Here is an 18,615-nt window from a genome sequence, read left to right on the forward strand (position 1 = left end):
GAAAATAGTTTTGGCCTGTGCAGAGTTTCAGGATTATAATTGTATGCAGAAAATTTGGCTACAAAGCATCACGATGGCTTAGCGAGATCGCTCGGTTTTGCGTTTTTGCTCAATTGCATGACAGGAATGTTTATACAATGATTGTGTCATGTTTTCATGTTCTGAATGTGTCTTTTAAGGGCGACAAAAATGGAAAATGTGCTGTTATTTTCCTTTTTTATCTTCTGTTAGTGTATCAGTCAAGCAATACACACTGGAATTTTGCTGAGGTTTTATTCTATGAGCAAATGTTTGGGCTTTTTTTTTTTTACAATAAGACCAAAACATCATCATTGTAGGTCATGTTTCTTTGTATTTATTTATTTTTTTCAAACAAGCAAACTGCATCTGAATGTCCGATTATGCTCGGAATGTATCTTTAACAAAATGCATGAACTTATGATTGTAAATTATCTCTTTTTCTTTATAATGTGTTTTTAATGACATTTTCTGTCAAATGAAAGAAATAGAGGAATGTGTCCTACTTGTCATTTATTTATTCATTGGTTCATATCGGGTCCCGGGGGTGCTGGAGCAATGACCAGAAACATTTCAATCTTATTATGCCCCTATTTAATCACTTAATTTTTATTTTTATTTTTTTTCATACTGTGCATCCTCTGCCTCTCTCTAGTTGCCATAGTTACACATAAATAATTATTCTTTTCATTTAATGCCATCTCTGTTAAAAAAGTGTAAAAAAAATGCAAACCAGGCAAACAATATGTGTGATTCAAAAGAACTTTATTGACTTTCTCAATCAAAACACATGCAAATACAGGCTTCCGACTCCAAAACATGTTTTTTTTATAACCCTTTCCATTGAAATTTTCTCTAAAAAAAAAACAACGTGCACCGCGAGTAACCAATTTTGCAGCTTACAAACCACAAAAATACCAGTTTTACATTATCAAATACCGCACATAGAAAACATTTACAAAGCACGTGTAGAAAATGACAGCTTTCCAATGTTTTCTACTTTTTGCCATAAAATGCATCCTCTCGCACATCACCCTCGCAAACGTCTCGGTGGAAAGCTTAAGGCCGATTTAGAGAAAGGAATATTTGTCTTCTCATGCCGATCTTTGTGTTTTTGTGTGTGTGCTTGTGAGGATTGTTGTGTTTTGTGTGCAAGTTGCTTTCTACTCATTGTGTTGCATTCAAGGACTTTTGTGCTTTGCTGGCTTGGAAATGACCAACGTTTTCAGACGGGGGGACACGGGGGATTAAATTGGGAGACTGACAACAAAGATGGTTGCTCTGGACAGCATGAAAAACTATTTGATCAAATATGAGGTGCATTTTTATAAGTACTCGCAAGACAATATGTTTTTTTCAGTTCAGTTGTATTTCACTTTATGCATTTTGTGTATATAGAGCTTTTTGGTTTCTAACTGTTTTTATGTTAAATTAATTTTCAAAGTGGCAGATTTTTACAGAACCTGGCAACAATATGTAACATTTTTTCAGGCCTTACTTCATTATACTATATTTTCATTTATTCCTTATAATTTTTGTATACTATTATGACAACTATGTCACATATTTTTAGAGTTTCTTGTCTTGAGAGTACAGTGAATATAATAATAATAATACATGACCTTGAAAATGGCTATCAGATCAAAATAATTCAAATATCTTTTTTTTTAGACAGACAAATTAAGACATGGACATATTATTAAGAATATTACAAGATGTACAGTTTACTGTGTCACTTTGCTACACTTGAAAAAACCCGGAAGAAAGATGAAATTGTTGAAAAGTAGATGGTAAAATAGCTCCTGTAGTACTTTAACGTTACTTCTCTACGCATGGCGTAGTGTCAGGTTAAGATTTGATGTGTTGCACGCTGCAAAAAATGCTTCAATTTAAACAACTTTCATGTTACAGTCCATTGTTATTGCCCGGAGAAAATTGGCAGAGCCAGTGCTACATTAACATGGGAATGTCATACTTTTCATGGGAACTAGCTGGGATTTGCACCAATTGGAAAAATTCTTTGTCTTTAATGTATCTAAAATTGAAAAATCAATTCATACTCAATTACCATACCATTGGGGCTCCTATAAATGTCATTCTAAACCTATTTATGCCGCATATGGAATATTTTAAGACTGTACAAATAGAATATAAACCAAAACACAATGCTATATAATAAGAGGAAGCCTTCCAAATTCCCTCAGCTAACTTCCCATAGAAAGTTTCAGCATTTGCAAACCCAAAATACAGCTTTATGTTTTAAACAAGTACACATTACATCTCTTAACCATCCCCCAGTGACTTCAACTGCCGTTAAAAAAATGAATAATTATTCCCGAATCAAAGAATCACGCTATAAATAATCTCCACATACACAAATCAAACCAACCCATAATTGTGCCATCAACCCTTTCATTACACTTCCAATAAATAAATAAAAAAAACATAGGGTGCCTGCTTCTTTCAACCAAGCGACTGCTTTCAAAATATTATAATACACAAAAACATACAGTTGTGAAAAGGACAAAAACTGTGCTACCCAGTAAATAAAAAATAAGGAATATGTGTGAGGGTTAAGAAATACATTCAGAAAACTTTACACAACTATTCTGTATACATATATATACTGTATGTATAATTCCAGTAAGAATATTTCAAGCAAAAATACATGTAATACAATAGTGAAGCATTCTAATTGGAACAATAAGGCCATTTTAAACTGAACAAAGCCCTCATCAACACGAGGTATTTCCACCTCCTCTGGAATAATTCCTCTCTAACTATAAAAAAATAAAATACATTTTCAACAAGTTGATTGACAATACAGTACTCTTTTTTGTTTTTTTGTTTTTTGCACATAAACGAGTCAACATGCGCAACCCCTTAAAGAATAAAAAGCATGTCTACTACCAGAGACCCGTTTCGCTACCTTCACATTCAAGAAGTCACCGGAACCACTTCCTAACGCTGTGTTTTTTGAGTAAATATTATAATTAGTGCTATAAAAAACTCCACTTTCCAATAAGTGGACGTCAAGAAACTGATTTAACATTTTGGTGAAGATTAAAGACCCTGTAAAGTGAAGTTAGACTGATAAAGCTTGTGAGAATTTGTCATTGGGATGATTTTTTTTGTATTGTGGTTGGCAGTGAGCGCACAAAAAAAGGAAGTGTTTCTTTTTCGGTGTCTAATTTAAAAAGCATTTTCACTTTAGAGGGACTTTGAAGAATGGCGACAGCCTTTGAATAGCAATCTATTCCGAGCTATTTACACTTTGATGCTGGGAATGCGATGCAATAAATGCGTACACGAGGAAGAAAGGCCATTTTCTACTTGGCTTTGTTGGGGTAGCGGAATTCAGAAGATTTTTGGATGCTGGATTTGTTTCACTGTACGGCAAATGATTTACAAATACGCCCGTAAAACTTTAAAAGACTGGAATTTACACAGCCAATATTCTTTTCTCTTTTTTTTGCCAAGGAGTAAACATTCAGTGGTGATCATGGATGTTCTACAAGGTGCTGTTTTTTACCCAAAAAAGGTGCAAAAACGTTTTTCTACTCATTTGACATCATGCCAGTGGCCCACAAGTTATGATATATAGATATATATTCTTTATAATAGAGGTGTCCAAACTTTCAATTGATAAGAAGCTTAAGTTCAGGCTACATTGCAATTCTCAGTTTTAGCAGTAGAGGGAGATAGTCACTTCAGCATTAGCTAAGGCTAACTAATATTAAAAAAAATGTGGAAAATGTTGTGAAAGTTATTCTAGTAGTGTAAAAATATGTATATAGTATTTTGGAATGGTCTTCAGATGAGTATTTTTTTACTTATTCACTTCCTTTCAATTTATTCTGAGTATATTTGACAAATAAAAATGGAAGGATTTCCAATTTTGTTTGATTTTTGGGGGGTTGAAAAGGGTTTGGACACCCCTGCGCTATAAAAAAATGTGGAAAAGTTAATTAAGTGCTTGGATTAAATCAGATTGGGATTAATTGATACAACTAGTGAATGGAATGTACCTTTTTTTTTAAAAATTAAGTATATATTGAGTACAAAAATGCAACGCAAAACAGTAAATACCAATCACCTGTTTAAGAAGGGAATGAAATGTTGTGCTACAAATTATTTTGCTGACTTTTCCATAACTGAGATGCAAGCGTCATATCAGGAAAACGGATAAATAAATCAAGCCAAGACCAATAAATATACGAAGCAAATTTGCGTCATTACTACTTAATTCCATGCTGGCATTCAAATCCAGAAGAATCACAACATCACATGTCAAAACAATAGCATTAATAGTGTGGGGATAATATTTCACAATAAAGTGCTGTCTTTAAAATGCAGTGCAACGCGGTTGGAGTCCAATCAAATCCGCTTGCGATCGGTCAGACGCCCATCCTTTTAAAAGGAAATGGAATAGATTGGACGTCTGGAGCCAATGAATGGACCAACCCGCTTTCACCAATGTTATAGAGAAAAGTTTGAAGCCATTTCAAAAAGGTTTCGCAAAGGTTTTGCAAGCAAGCAAGCATGCGGATTCGGCCCATACGGACATAAACACAAATAAATATAATATAGTAGTATATGTGTGCATATCTATGTATATAAATTTAGCCCTGCCCTGTACAATAGCATCGTTTCTAACTTGCTACCTCACATACGTTCCCTTATGTGAATATATCTGCTTCTCGTTATGCCTTTGGCTCGCAGATAATAACTTTAAGGTCATTAACTCTGCTACATATTCATACTTGATATTTTTGCAACTACAACGACGATAACGGTTGCTTTGGTTTTAAAAAATAATGGGTTTTTTTGTCTTAAGTTTGGCATAGAGGGTTTTGGAAAGTGTCTTCCAGGAATCTTAGAACGTGGGTTTGCGACCAATCGCGTTGTGGTCACTTGAAAGATGAAGGAGGGAAAATGCTACCTTTTCTGGGAGGAGCTGGAATTTATGAGTTTTTCCCTACTTAGAAAATGGCGCTTGGAGCCCGTGGCCTCTCGCGCTTGGTCTTCAGTGCTATGTACAGTACGAAGGGGTCGGCGGGATTCGGACTTAGGCGCAGGACGGGCTAGTGGCGCTCTCCAAGGAGGACTGGGACAGGCGTCGGGTCAGAGGTCCGATGCTGGGGTCCGCCAGGGAGGAGGTAGGGAACAGCTTGTACCAGCCGCCTACAGTGGCTGAGAGGTCCAAATCCTCCAACAGGATCTGGGCCATTCCCATGAAGCACTTGTGGTCCATACGTCCGTAGTCCCCCCATACAATGACCTGTGGGTAGACCCTTTTTTTTAAAGACCAGAAATGGATAATCCAGAGAAAGGAGGAGTCTGTCCATTACCTGGAGGACTTTTCCCTGAGGACTCTCATCGAATAACAGAGGCTGCTGGTAGCTCGGGTCTAGGTTTTTCTTCACCACTTTGGTTTTCTTCTTAGCCAAGCAGACTCCGTTTTCCAGGACGTAGACTTTTACGTAGGTCGCTGCGTGCAAAATGAAATCAATTTGAATTATTATTATTATTATTTTACAGGGAGCCTTAAGGGGGAAGAAAGGGGTGCACCTGGAATATTTTTAGAACCCGGTTTGGGAATCAAACCCCTGGCCTGGTTGACCTCCACCTCCAGTTGGCCTCCACGGTCCAACATGCCAACATGGACGTCGCCTGCAAAGAGGGAAATATTTTTTGTATTTATTCCTTTTCTGACTAATCCATTCATCTATGATATCCAAATGAATTCAGTTCATTTGACAATTGCCACCACTAGATGGAAGCAAAGAATGATATGCCTTTTAAATAGTATTAACAATCCCTATTTCATCCACAATAACTTACTAGGCTTTTACAATTGTATGAGATGCTTTCTTCCAACCTTGTCAATCCGTGGGGGGGGGGGGGGGGGGCTTACCCATGGGAGGGGTTGCTAAGGTTTGCCGCCCAACGATTTGAGCGGGGCCTAATCCATCCAAGAAGTCGCTGAACTGACTCTCGGGTCCCAGGCGGGTGGTAGGAAAGATGAACCTGTGGTTTGGGATAAGTTGTCACTGGTGCTGAATGCTCAGGCCGAGCGGCGGCACCAGGCGGTCGCTCACGTTCCGTCGGAGCTGTTGGAATTGGTGCTGCCGTCGGTGGAGTCCTTGCTGCCCTGCCTCGTGACCCGGTTCCTCATCTCCACGGCGATGCCCGTCTCCGTGCTGCGTCGGATGGTGCTGCGAAGCTTCTTGGTCCCGCCGTCTGGAAAGTCAAGTCCAAAATCATTTTGGATAATCTGATCCAATCAATCATTCCAAGCAAATCACAGCTTTAAAAATTGCGTGACCGGATGTTTGGTCGCCGGATGTTTGGTCCCCGGTCATATGTACTTAGTTTTTAAACAGTACTTAAATATTAAACTCTCTATCTCTTAGATATTAAACTCTCTCTCATGGATATAATTTGGAGAGCTGGTTTTAACAGTAAACTACTCTGTCACCATTTTACTGGCGACCAAAAAATTCCCGCGACCAAAAGACCGGCAACCAAACGTCCGACCACCTTAAATTGTTGATTCTTATGAACAAATCTGCACAAATACTGCAATATGATCCATTAAGCTCTCTTCATTGGCATTTTCTTTACTTGTTCTACAAATAAATTGCACGTCCATCACTATTGACGACTGGCAATGACTTCATCTTATTTTGCAGCGAACTTGTTGATCATCATTTGTAAGCAAATGATTCCAAATAACCCACAAAGAGATGCTTTAAAACAGTCATTTGGCAGAAGAAAGAGAATGCTCAAGTAAATACGTAATATGCTCCGACTCTTTCTAAAAATGGTGAACTTATTTTCACCTGTGCTGGCGGCTTTGAATGCCGCGCAATAAATGCATAAACTAATCCAATCAGCATAAGAAGTAGCGTATAATCAGGAAGTGCGGCATTACACATGAGCGGCATGATCATCATTTTAATCGCTTGTCTGCTGCATTTACACTTTCCAAACTGGTGTTAGCCACACATCCGACTTGCCAATGAACCTTTCCGGTTCAAAAAAATGTCTTTTTATTCTTAATGACGGTCCATTTTTAACGGCCATCGAATGACAGGGTGTCATCTAGTTCCTGGTTGCCCTTTGAGAAATGGTATTTCTAAAAAAAATGTGAGGCGCTGTTTACCAAGCCGTGCACGTGAATGCGGTCTAGGCAAACTTTTTCAATCCCTAAAGAAAGGATTTAAAGCCTTGCAAATGTGTTCCTACAGACGTGACAATGGTTGTTAAACACAAAGCCACGGAAGAGTTGCTTTTGTTCTGCGCCGCTCATTATAAAACGCCGTTGTGATGGCATGGCTTCCGCCCCCACTCTGCCAAGACTTGGATATTATGGAAAATCATTTCTTGCATATCCTGCACATCCAACTTTAGGTCTGTGAACTATCTGTTTTTGTCAGTAAGACCATTCAGTGAACTCGTTAAAAATAATTCTTACAAACCTTGTACTGCAATGGCAAAAATATGACATGGATCAACAAAAGTGGCACATTCAATTATTTTTTTCATTCATTTCCACAACACCGCCTATCCTTATCAGACCCAGGGGTGCTGGAGTCTATCCCAGTTGACTTTGGGTCACACTCTAGACTGGTCGCCAGTCAGACCAAAGAACCCCCATGCCTAATTTTCCATTATTTATGCAAACATTCATTTTTAACCTGACACTGTGTTAGAAATGCTACAATCCCTCCAAAGTTAAAAACAACTGAAATGTCAGTTGAAGAATATAAAATAGCGGATTCAGGAATATATTTTTTGCACTCAGTATTTTGACTCGAGTCAATTAGTTCAGGGATATCAGGCAGCTTCCATATTAGCCTATTAAAAAGAGGTTTGGCCCTTGTTGCTAGTTAAAAGCGACTCTCCGACATAGTCATCTCATTTCATTAGGCCAGAGCAACTCTGAGCTTATTAAAATCCCCTCACCCGCCTCACCCCTCGCCCCCATCACCATGGCCACACCAACACCCAAAGAAGCACCCCCCCCCCCCCCTTGCCTGGCGCAAACAAATCCACGTTATTTTCGGGAGACTTTAACGTGAGGAAGATGAGCGAGAGTAAAGTGGGGCCCTGGGTTGACGCTGCTATGACAACCCTGCGATCGGGGCGATGCCACCTGAGACAGCTGGCGCCATGGAGACGAGCTCCTCCCTGTTATTGTAAAAAAAAACAAAAAATACTGTCATGAACCTAAACCTTTGTCTGGAAATATGGGCTCAACTTCACAAGGATGACAAGGCAGTCTTTGTGGTTCAACTTGGACTTGAACGCTATTTACTCATTTATCAGTCTGCCCCTCCTCTCCTATCAAAACAGACCCTGTTAAGGAGCAGTGATCTCTTCCTCTCTAATCCCCTCCTCCTCCTCCTCTTCTTCTTCTTCTTCCTCGGCACGCTCCCCCTTTCCCGTTACCATGGCAACACAGCCTGCATTGCACCAAGAGCCCCGGCCGGCATATTCCCTCCTAAGCCTTTCCCCCCCCCTTACGAGTGCCTTTTCCTGGCGCCCGGTGATCATCCGTATTATCTTCCACGTATCACTTCATAGATTGGACTCTTATGTGTGAACTATCTTGATCCCCAAACTACTATTTCTTCACATAAATGAATCTCCAGCCAAATATTTGGCCTGTGCAAGTCTGTATCAAAACCACCTACGCAAAGAATTCGTCTGGGTATCACATATCCGGTTACTCGCTCACCAGTAAGCCAATGCGGCTCACAAGCAAATAAATCCACCACAGTACATTTACCAGTCAGTTCAGTTGTATTTAACTTTAGAGTACAATACATTGATTATCACTTACTGGCTCTTATGTTTGCTTCCACTACTACAAGCGAAAATGGTTCAACACTATTCATTCATTTTCTGAACCGCTTATCCTCATGACAAAGGTCGCGGAGGTGCTAGAGCCTATCCCAGCGAACTACGGACAACCTGAATCGGCGACCAGTCTATCACAGTGTGGTCCAAAACTAATAAATAAAACATGCAGGGCGCATCCTAATAATTAGATTAGATAACTTTATTTATCTCGTTTTTGTGAGAATACAGACACAGCAAAAGACACCCCAGGCATAAATAAGTCAATAAATAAGCGTGTTGTATAATATGTAAACTTTATCTGGATATCAAGCCAATAAATTCTATTTCAACGCAAGCTAAGCAAATATGTGCAGCAGTTGAACTTACTTTTTATTACCAGGCTAGAGCAAATAAACACATTGTGTAATTAGTGCGAATCTGACATTACGTAAGAATTTAATTGTCTAATCATGGGAAAACTTTGTGCTCATAAAAGGTAAGGATTAAAAAAAAAACAATCCAGATATATGAGATCATATAGTCTTAAGTCTCACAATGGCGGCTTAGTAGCCAATGAATGGCAAGTATGGAAAGCGCACATATATTTTCCTCTTGCGTATTATTAAAGCTGCTTTGACATTTGCAGAGAACATTGATGAAGCCTTTCTCATTATGAGCTGTAATATAGAAATCCTGTTTTTAGCCCGCGCGCCCATTGGATGCGGCGGTGACGGCAGCGAGCGGCGCGTAGCAACAGTAACCAAGCAAGGGTGTCTGCCATGAAAGATTTTGTTGTGGCGTCTTCACTGCTGGGCCCCTCTGCTCAATTTCCAGCCAAAAAAAGCAAGGCTTCAAAAAGGTAGAGTTTAAAAATAGAGATTATTCAGAGATGAATCTGTGACAGTTACATAAGTGGGGGGATCAAAATTGGGTCTGTTCACATTTATTTCCTACCACTGCTTTCACTCCATTTTGCCATCTTAAGATCTGGGACTTTATAATAATTATTTTGCTGCCTTATTCCTTATTTCCACAACATATGTACTTCACTCAAGCACCCCCAGATGCTGCATTTAAAATGTTGTAAAGTCAACTGCCTTATTTCTTGAATAGCATCACTTTTTTACAGTAATCCCTCGAATATCGCGTATAATGCGCACCAAACATGGCCGCCACAATTGAAAAACCACCACATAGGATCACCCCTATTAATACTACCATCCTAACCCGTTTTATATTAATGGAATGAATACGACAATTCTTCCAGATCAATAAACGCCATTTTTGTGTACATCAAGAAGCATTGCAACATGTTTTCCACAAATATAAATACACTTATATAACCACTTTAACTTTATTTCTCCTTGAATAGTGTTAGTACTATGAATACCTCTATTTTAATCAAGTAAAAACGCACCAAACATCTCTTGTGTTGTCCTTAACTCATTCATGAATGCCAATAAAGTCTCAGGGCCGGACAATTGTGACCAATAGGAAGCCATTAACCTTTTTGCCATGCATGGGAAATGCTTGGTACTCATCTCAGCGTACGGCAGGATGTCTGCCGGCCGCTTAATGGTTTACAGCAGAAGGATTCTGTCCAATCTCAATTCATTACAATGAGGGAAAAAGGCCAATCTAATTGGCTAGTAATTTCCCCCTTTCAATACAGATCTGCCTAATGTATTGGTTATTGACATTAAACTTAAGGACGGATGTTAGGGGGGATCTTTATGTCTATTTTCCAAAGAAGTGGAAAGATTTGCATGGCACATTTGCTGATGATTATGATTAGGCTTGTGACTATTTCAGAATGTTGCCAGATTTGTCGCACTGAAGCTTAAGAGCAAAATGTCATTTGGACTTTGAGAAAAGGAACCCGTTGAGAGTCACCTGTCGCGCTGTAGCCATGAAACAGATTTAGAAATAAGCTTGCCGCTGTGTTTACATTGGCTGCGAGCACAAGTGTGTTTGCGTGTGTTGCTCCAATGCACCAAGCAGCTCTCAACATATCATTTTTTTTAACTTACTTACACAAATACTCACACATAATTACTGTATATACTGGGTTGCAATTTCCTGCATGGTGATGTTTATTCAAAAGTTGCAGGGCACTGCTATTCCACCACCTTTTGATTAAACATAATAATAGTGCATGAGCTAAAATACTATATCATAACTGCTTTTATTTCACTACCCTGGCTGATAAGTTGGATTGTTTTTTATTGATTCGTGATGCAATGCATACGAAACTATTTTTTGAATCTTTAAACCAGACAAACACATCAGAAAATACAAATTCCGCTTGGGAAACGCCGACCTGCCTGTCTTCCGTTAATTTACCACCCTTGGGTGAGCCCAGTGACTAAATCTCAAGAGCGGTCGCCCTCCGTTTAAGCTCTATTTTTTTGTATTTTCCAAGCATGGGTAAACCTGCGGAGATAAGAGCTACCGACCGACTGACTGGAGTGAGTCACCGCTTCAAACCTGCGGAAATAATGCGTGTGAGCTCCTTTTTTTCTTCTAGAAGGCCCTAATAATAGCCGGCAATAAATAGACCGGAGAAAAGAACCCCCCCAAAAAATGTACTTTTCCGCCTGTTTAAGCTTTATATGACTCCTTATTTATGTGTACACTTGATCGCATTGTACTTGTATAATAACAATAAAGGAATTGAATTGAATTTATCCCAGTTATATTTGCACACTGACTAGATCTAATTCCCCAAAATGCAGCGTGACCAGAGCACCGCCTTGCAGACATAATAACACGTTTCTAAATCAATGTCTATGAAAGTATTCATCTCCATTTATTCCATTAAGCTTCCCCTTAAACCTTCATCATTTAATTTTATAAAGCACGGTACTTCAACGGCCCGAATAGAACAAATAATCACCCCTACGTCATCCATTTCAGACCATTTTCCCTTTTTTACCAACATCCATCTTTGTCGCCTTTAATTTAAAACATCACCGTCGACGTTCTGTCCCTCCGCCATATTTACGAGACCCCGGGGACGATTTAAACGAGTGCTTTATTAGCCACCAGCCCATCAACCAATGGTGGACTTCCCCCCAGGTGCACTTGGCAAGCCCCCATCGGACGATCAATGCGCCTGCCAATCAAAACGCGGCACCTGAGCGCATTTATCCAATAATGAGCACCTGCGTAGAATGTTAAAAAGGACCCTGATTGATATTACAGCATCTTCACTTGGATCTGTTGTCACAAAAAGCGACCGTCACTGATAAAAAATTGTGTTTATTTAATGAAGAATGCACTATAATGGTCCCAAACTTGAATATTTTTGAATAATTTAACCCAGGAACCCAGCTGTTTGTCATTTGCTGGCTTTTTTTTTTGCAAAATGACTCACGCAAGTGAAACTGAGGTGATGCCACCATAACAAGAAGAGCGGCCATATTGCTGGAGGTAAAAGCACCGGGGGCACGATCCCATCACTTCATTCCCGGCGAGATGTGTTCTCCTGGCAGCTGAGAACATCTAAATTTAGACCCCCCCCTCATCCATCCTCCTCCTCATGCTTGCTTAGCGCTCCCATTTGTCAACATGTCAGACACAACATAAATAAGTGTCAAATCCGTATTTTTACGTTTTTTTCCTTATGAGCCATTGGAATATTTCACTCCAAAGTTGACACCCGCATTTCCACAAATGCATGCGTCCAAGTTCATGTCGTTCTGTGTTCCTGTTTACATTGCCCGCGGGATATTTGGCGACTCTCCTAACACTGGCACGACTCGTGTCTTGGACGTGTACACAGTACTCATCACGTGTCCGCTATTTTCTGTTTACTTTCCAGGAAGAGAGGTTGTATATATATTCAAAATGGAAGAGCTCAGACCATTTATTGAAAATCAATCCTTTTTCCAGGGCCTCTCATATGTGAGCAATACTCAAAGGTGACAATCATCTAATATTTTTCTACTTAAAGCACACAGGCTTTTAATGCCAAGCTTTTTAATGCAAGCGTACATTAAGTATGTTGGCATTTGAACAAAAAGCTTTTTATTTAGATAAGAACAGGCCATAAATTGTCACTTTGTCAAGATCGGGGATTGAAGCCAGAAACAAACCCAGTCATAAGAAAATGATAAAATCAAGTGAGTGTTTTGGACTTTTTTTGGCATTTACTGATGGAAATATAAAACTTTTCTTACCACCCACCAGGCATAAGTGGGCTTCTGTTGCACCAGTAGGATCTGGTCTGTATAATTATTCCCACGGGAGGCAAATGAGAACATAATGTCCCTGTCATTAGCATGCATCCCCCCCACCTAGTTAACATTAGATTGAAGCCTAAAGCCGCTTATAAAAACAATACTTTTATAGGAAATGGATTTTATTGAAAAGTGGGCCCACATTTTTGCCTTATCTGATAAGCACAAGAAAGTACAAATGCAAAATATCATTGGGTTTTGAAGGCTGAATTTCAGGGAATATTTGAATACTTCCAAATTGGACATCCATGGCCGTCAATGGGTTAATGTGTAAAAAAATTCTTGTAAAAGTAGGAATATTTGGAAGTTCATTCCTAACAAGGCCTTCATTTTATGACTGCTTTGAAGTGGGCCGGTACAAATTGCACGAGAAACGCGGAAGGGGGTTGAATGTCAAAAACGTGAGCGGCATTACAAAAAATAAAAGTCCTGCTTTCTCACTGCAGAATAACTTAAGAGTGAATGAAGGTTGTTGGCATGACTATAAAATGAATAAACAAATTGTAAGAACAAAAATCGAAGAGAAGAAGAAGAACTGACCATGCTGGTTAAGTTGCTGTGTGCTTTTGCTCCACTGTGACAAGCCCACGATGGCCACCATTTTGGCTCCCAAGCTGGATCGCCGTTTCTTGTTGCCGGCCAGCGAGCCGGACTCGGGACCGCCCCCTCCATTGCCGCCGCCACCGCCAGCGCTACCGCCGCCGGGGCTCTTCTCCAAGTTGTACATGGCGCCCGAGATGCTGGAGGAACGTACCACGTTCCGGGCGGCTTCGCTCAGTCCGCTCAAGCTGCTGAGGCCACCCGGGCTGGGCACCTCCACCGAGCTGCTCAGCATCATGGTCCTGCTGGTCGAGAGGACCGGTGGGGGGGTGGCAAAGTCCAGGTGAGGCTGAGGGAGAAAACGCTATTTTCAGATAAAAAAACTTCATTGTGGGTAAGCATGACCTTTGACCTTTGGACAACGCTGCACACTTTTTCACTATTTAAGACCAATTACACGTATAAATAGTCATTTTTGTCATATATTTCATCTTTTTTAACAATGCTTATGTCACCGTTTGTTGGGTGTACTTCCTAGTTTGTCCTCTTCGCATGATTGGAGATGAGTTTCACCTGCTGGGTTTTTTCTGGCTGTTTTTCCCTTTTTTGTGGTTGTCATCAACCCTTGTCAGTGTATTTAAACTCTGTGTCCTTGTGGGAGTATTGTTTTTTGTAAGTAATGTTGCCTATTCAGCGGTTTGCCCTGTTTAGTTTGTATTTTTGTTCATTTTGTTCCAGTTTTTTATTATTTGGCATTTAGTTTTTGACACAAAACAAATTTTATTCATGCAATACGACTTAGGGTTCATGTTTTGGGGATGTGGTGAAAAAACCTACTACTACTTCTCATGGAACCCTAATTTTTCTATTCCTAAAACCGAGCCAAATGAGAAGATCCAAAGAGCCTTCAAAAGCATTGCCGAATTACAGTAAGTGCAAAACAAAGAAGAAGACAAAGGTCAGTGTGAAAACAAACAAACAAAACAAAACGCTCACATAGACACAAATGTCAAGCTTGTCTGATGTTATTTCTGGCCAATCATATTTGAGCTCCCACCTTTAAAAAGCCAGAGCAGACACTACAAGCACTTGGCTTTTGTACATGATTGTATTTACTCCATAAATGAGGGTAATAATAGCCTTAGCGCTTTGTCACGTCCCAGGAATTCTTGTTGTGTATCCTCGTCACCCCCCCCGCTGTGTTTGTTATCTGATGCTCATACTATATTATGTCAAAGTGACCTTTTAAAAAAAAAAATCCTCTGACTGAAGCTTATCTAGTGCGCCTCGTAAAAATAGCCTTCCTTTCATGTATCCCCATTTATTGAAGAAGCCAAGCCAAGTGTCTGCAAACATGTTTTATTTTTTTATTTTTTATTTTATACACACTGGCTAAGGGTTGTACGGACCAATGCACATTTTATTGATGCTACAGCACACATTCCTGGAGTAGGAAGACTTTAATAATGCATAAACTTTAGAGTGAATTTGCCCTTAATATGTCTTTTGGCATTGCGATTTGGATGGGGAATGTGGTGGTCTTTTTGTTGGTTGTGAAAAACTTGAGAAAGCTAATATTTGGCGGGTATGTTAAGAATTGTGTTTGGAATTGATGTGGTAAATAAAGTTTTAAAGGTTTTTTTGAGTGGTGTTTGTTGGTGGAAAGGATTTTTTTGGTGGATGGTTTATGATGGTGGAGTTATGGGAAGGTTTTTTTAGATGCTTGCAAAAGTCTTTATCAGATTTTATGATGGTTGTTAGGGTTTTTTTGGGAGTATTTGTTGGTCGGAATGTTTTTGTGTGTTTGGTTTATGATGGGTGAGTTATGTAATAGTTTATGGCAGGACTTTGGTGTGGATGGCTTTTTGGGGAGTGTTTTCATTTGTGTTAGAGATAAAGGCTGATATAAGATATAGATTTTGGGAAGTGTCAATTGGAGTTATTGTTATGTGTGTATAATTTTTTTATTGTTGTTGTTTTTGGTGTAGTCTAGATATGTTTTTGTTGTATGTGTGGAAAGTCTTTGGAGACCATTTTGGCTGCATTTGAAGTCTCAGCAATGAAACAAGTCACAAAGGGTGGGCACATTTTGGCACATTTTAGAGTCACTTGGTAAAAAATAATCATTTAAAGGTTGCGGACATTTCTTTTGGGGTCTTGAATGGATCTCCCGTCATGAATGGCTTAGCCGCATACTTCAATACGACAGATATATACGGAGGTTAATGAATAAAGAATTAGCGCTCTAAAACGGGATCACGGTGGAGGGTGTGGTGCACTTCGGCGCCCCCGGGGCTGACTTCCATGGAGAAGGAGATGAGATGTGTCACTGACCGCATTCGTCACTAGGGAACGTAACCATGAGTCAGGAAAATGCTCCAAGCCCGTCACGTCACGTCGTTCTTAACCCACTTTTGCCCGTTGCGTTTGCGATATTTCAAAGTCGCCGCCCACTTTTGCTGACGGAGCAACATTGTCAGTCTATCTTTTGGTCATGGCCTCAAACTAACGACCAAAAGAGAGTGAGTCACGTTTAAGATGGCACGATAACAAGATGTGATCCGGTCTTTAAACTAGATTTCAATTTGAGTGGATGTATTTAAGCCATTGGATTAGCTCCAATGGTCCCAATATTTTTGGTCTAAAGACCGTAGGAGGTCCGGATCATCCAAAAGGCTATCGATTGACTGCGGGGAAGAGCGCGTCGGATCGCTAGCTCAGCTGTGCGTGGATTAGGGGGGGAAATAGCGCCGAGCAAATGAGCGTTTGTAATGATATGCACAAGGCGACGGGATTTGCCATGAAGAGTCTGCATTAATGCTTAGAGAAGTACAAAGAATAGACATTTTTGCTGGAAAAGTCTGTGTTTTCTATGCAAAATGGAAATTATTCCAATTTCTATGCAGTAATGCATTTGTTGTTTGGATTTTTTAACCCTTACATAGTCCGTTTTACCTAGAAATGAACATTCAATAGCATACAAAGAAGTAAAAATGATAAAAATAGATCAATAAATTCCACTTTAGAGTGTTTATTTCTGCTGTTGTTCATTTTCAATTGGCTCATTTCCCTTTCATTAACATTGTATTCATCTATGACGCAAGAGAATATGTGAATTCTGACTATTTTTTGGTCATTTCAAAACACTTACCTTTAAACAATAACCAACTAACTTACTGGGATGACTATATAAAAAAACTGGAGTTAACGTCAATGGCAGCCAATGTGTGCAAAATGGCTCTTTTTTGGCATAATGGCTCTTTTTTTTGCAAAATGACTCTTTTATTGCAAAATGACTCTTTTTTTGCAAAATGACTCTTTTATTGCAAAATGACTCTTTTTTTGCAATAAAAGCACGAGTCCCTTCCCGATTCTCCCGTCTCGATGCGGTCTCGCCGGATTACGTTGGGGGATCAAATGAGAATCAGGCATTGGATTTCAAGAGTTAAGCACTTGGATAATTATCCTCTTCCAAGCACTTTTTTTGGTGCCAAAAAAGTGCCCGCTTGCCTCTAAGCCAGTTTAAGCGGTCACGCCATCTCAAATGCTCAAGTGTAGCAGAAATCAAGGCCGCTAATTCAATGCAAATTTTGACCTGGCCAAACAGTGGGCCGGTGCGGCACATTATGGCCCCCGTGCGTTTTGTTTTTGTGCGCCATCTGACAAAATGTAACACCTCAGCATGAGCTCGGCCCAGCCCGTCTCGCGTTTGGCAACGAGGACGAGCCATCTGAAAAGTGCCTGATGCTAATGTGCTTATGAAATAATATGCTTATGCGCCGCACTATCACACCCGCTTAAATGTACACGCATGCAGAATAACAAAATAAAAATACAAGCTTTGGACTCCCTATGATTTGAGAACTACCGTGTTTTACGGACTATAAATTGAACTTTTTTATGTAACAATTTATATATTTGCTGATATTGGCTGAATTTTGTTGGGAATTTTCCAGTTTGCATCTATTTTTTTTTGTATTTGCTACCAAAACATTTTAAAAATAGCCGTTTTTATGGACCACAAGGAAAGGATGAATGATGAGAAAATTGTGATGAGTTTTACTTCAACTAAAATATGTTTGTACTCCTCACTATGATAAGCAATATGATTTTGCAGCCTGTGCAAAAGTGATGGAAATGCAGAAAGTTCTCTAGGGTGTTTCAACATCCCTCAAGAACGCTGTTACATAAAACAAATGCAGCATGATTATGGCATGCAAAATTTCCCCATTTTAAGATTTCAACCAGATAAAATATGCTATTTTATCACCTGTCCAAAAAAAATCAAATTATGTTTCATTGGATCTTTCCTAAAAAGTCATCAGACGTCACTGGGGAGGAAAATGACATTTAAGACAGATTCATTACTGTGCAAACAGCTCCAAGAATTCCCCGTCTGCATACAAGTATGAATAACTTATTTAAAAAAAATCTATTTTAAGGCGTTCCTCCTCCAGCGCATTTTTTTTGACATTGTGAGCCATCGTTGAAGATGCTCGGCTGATCACGTGCATTGCATCGCCCTGACAGAATTGTGCACAATTGTGGTGCTGAAACTGAGCACTTACCACGAGGAGCGGAGAAGAGGAGCTCGTAAGTCAAATGATGTTGTGCTTTTGCCCCGCCTGGATCAATGGCATCCTTTCACTGCTATTTAGTAGTAAAGGGGATGAGGAACAAAAAAGAAAAAAAAGAAAGAAAAAGCTTCCCATGCCGTCTCCGCTGTGCACTCTGCTTACTGTGCGGCTGCAATCCAAGGTAAGGTTGAGCCGAACCCAGGAGGCGCTGCTGAGCTGCTAAGGATGAGATGTGGGATGGAACAGATGAGACCGTAGTGGGGAAACAGCGCCTACCCGTGGCTCGATTTGGGACACTCCTATCTAACAGTAAATAAATAAATGACTATTTTTTTCTTCATATTTGAGCTCGGAAAGGCTCTAGTACCCCGCTGACCTTTGGGAATGAG

General features: G+C 39.8%; 1 protein-coding gene across 1 annotated transcript; it reads right to left on the reverse strand.

The window, feature by feature from the left end:
- Positions 1-764: 764 nt before the first annotated feature.
- Positions 765-18,427, reverse strand: rims3 (regulating synaptic membrane exocytosis 3). The gene is made up of 7 exons (XM_077743040.1): positions 18,218-18,427; positions 13,650-13,998; positions 6,120-6,261; positions 5,936-6,048; positions 5,590-5,691; positions 5,370-5,509; positions 765-5,299 (listed from the first exon to the last, which is right to left on the reverse strand). The coding sequence occupies exons 2-7, from the start codon at positions 13,945-13,947 to the stop codon at positions 5,087-5,089; spliced, it is 1,008 nt and encodes a 335-aa protein (XP_077599166.1). The 5' UTR covers positions 13,948-13,998; positions 18,218-18,427; the 3' UTR covers positions 765-5,086.
- Positions 18,428-18,615: the final 188 nt, after the last annotated feature.

This window comes from Stigmatopora nigra, chromosome 21 (genome assembly GCF_051989575.1).
Source record: "Stigmatopora nigra isolate UIUO_SnigA chromosome 21, RoL_Snig_1.1, whole genome shotgun sequence".
Taxonomy (NCBI): domain Eukaryota; kingdom Metazoa; phylum Chordata; class Actinopteri; order Syngnathiformes; family Syngnathidae; genus Stigmatopora; species Stigmatopora nigra.

What these genes read in the sequence shown, in the direction of transcription:
- rims3 (XM_077743040.1), bottom strand. Translation starts at nt 13,947, where the DNA reads ATGATGCTGAGCAGCTCGGTGGAGGTGCCCAGCCCGGGTGGCCTCAGC. An exon ending in TCCAACAGCTCCGACGGAAC is followed by an intron (nt 6,049 to 6,119) that starts GTGAGCGACCGC and finishes CCCAAACCACAG; the next exon opens with GTTCATCTTTCCTACCACCC. An exon ending in CTCAGGGAAAAGTCCTCCAG is followed by an intron (nt 5,300 to 5,369) that starts GTAATGGACAGA and finishes GTCTACCCACAG; the next exon opens with GTCATTGTATGGGGGGACTA.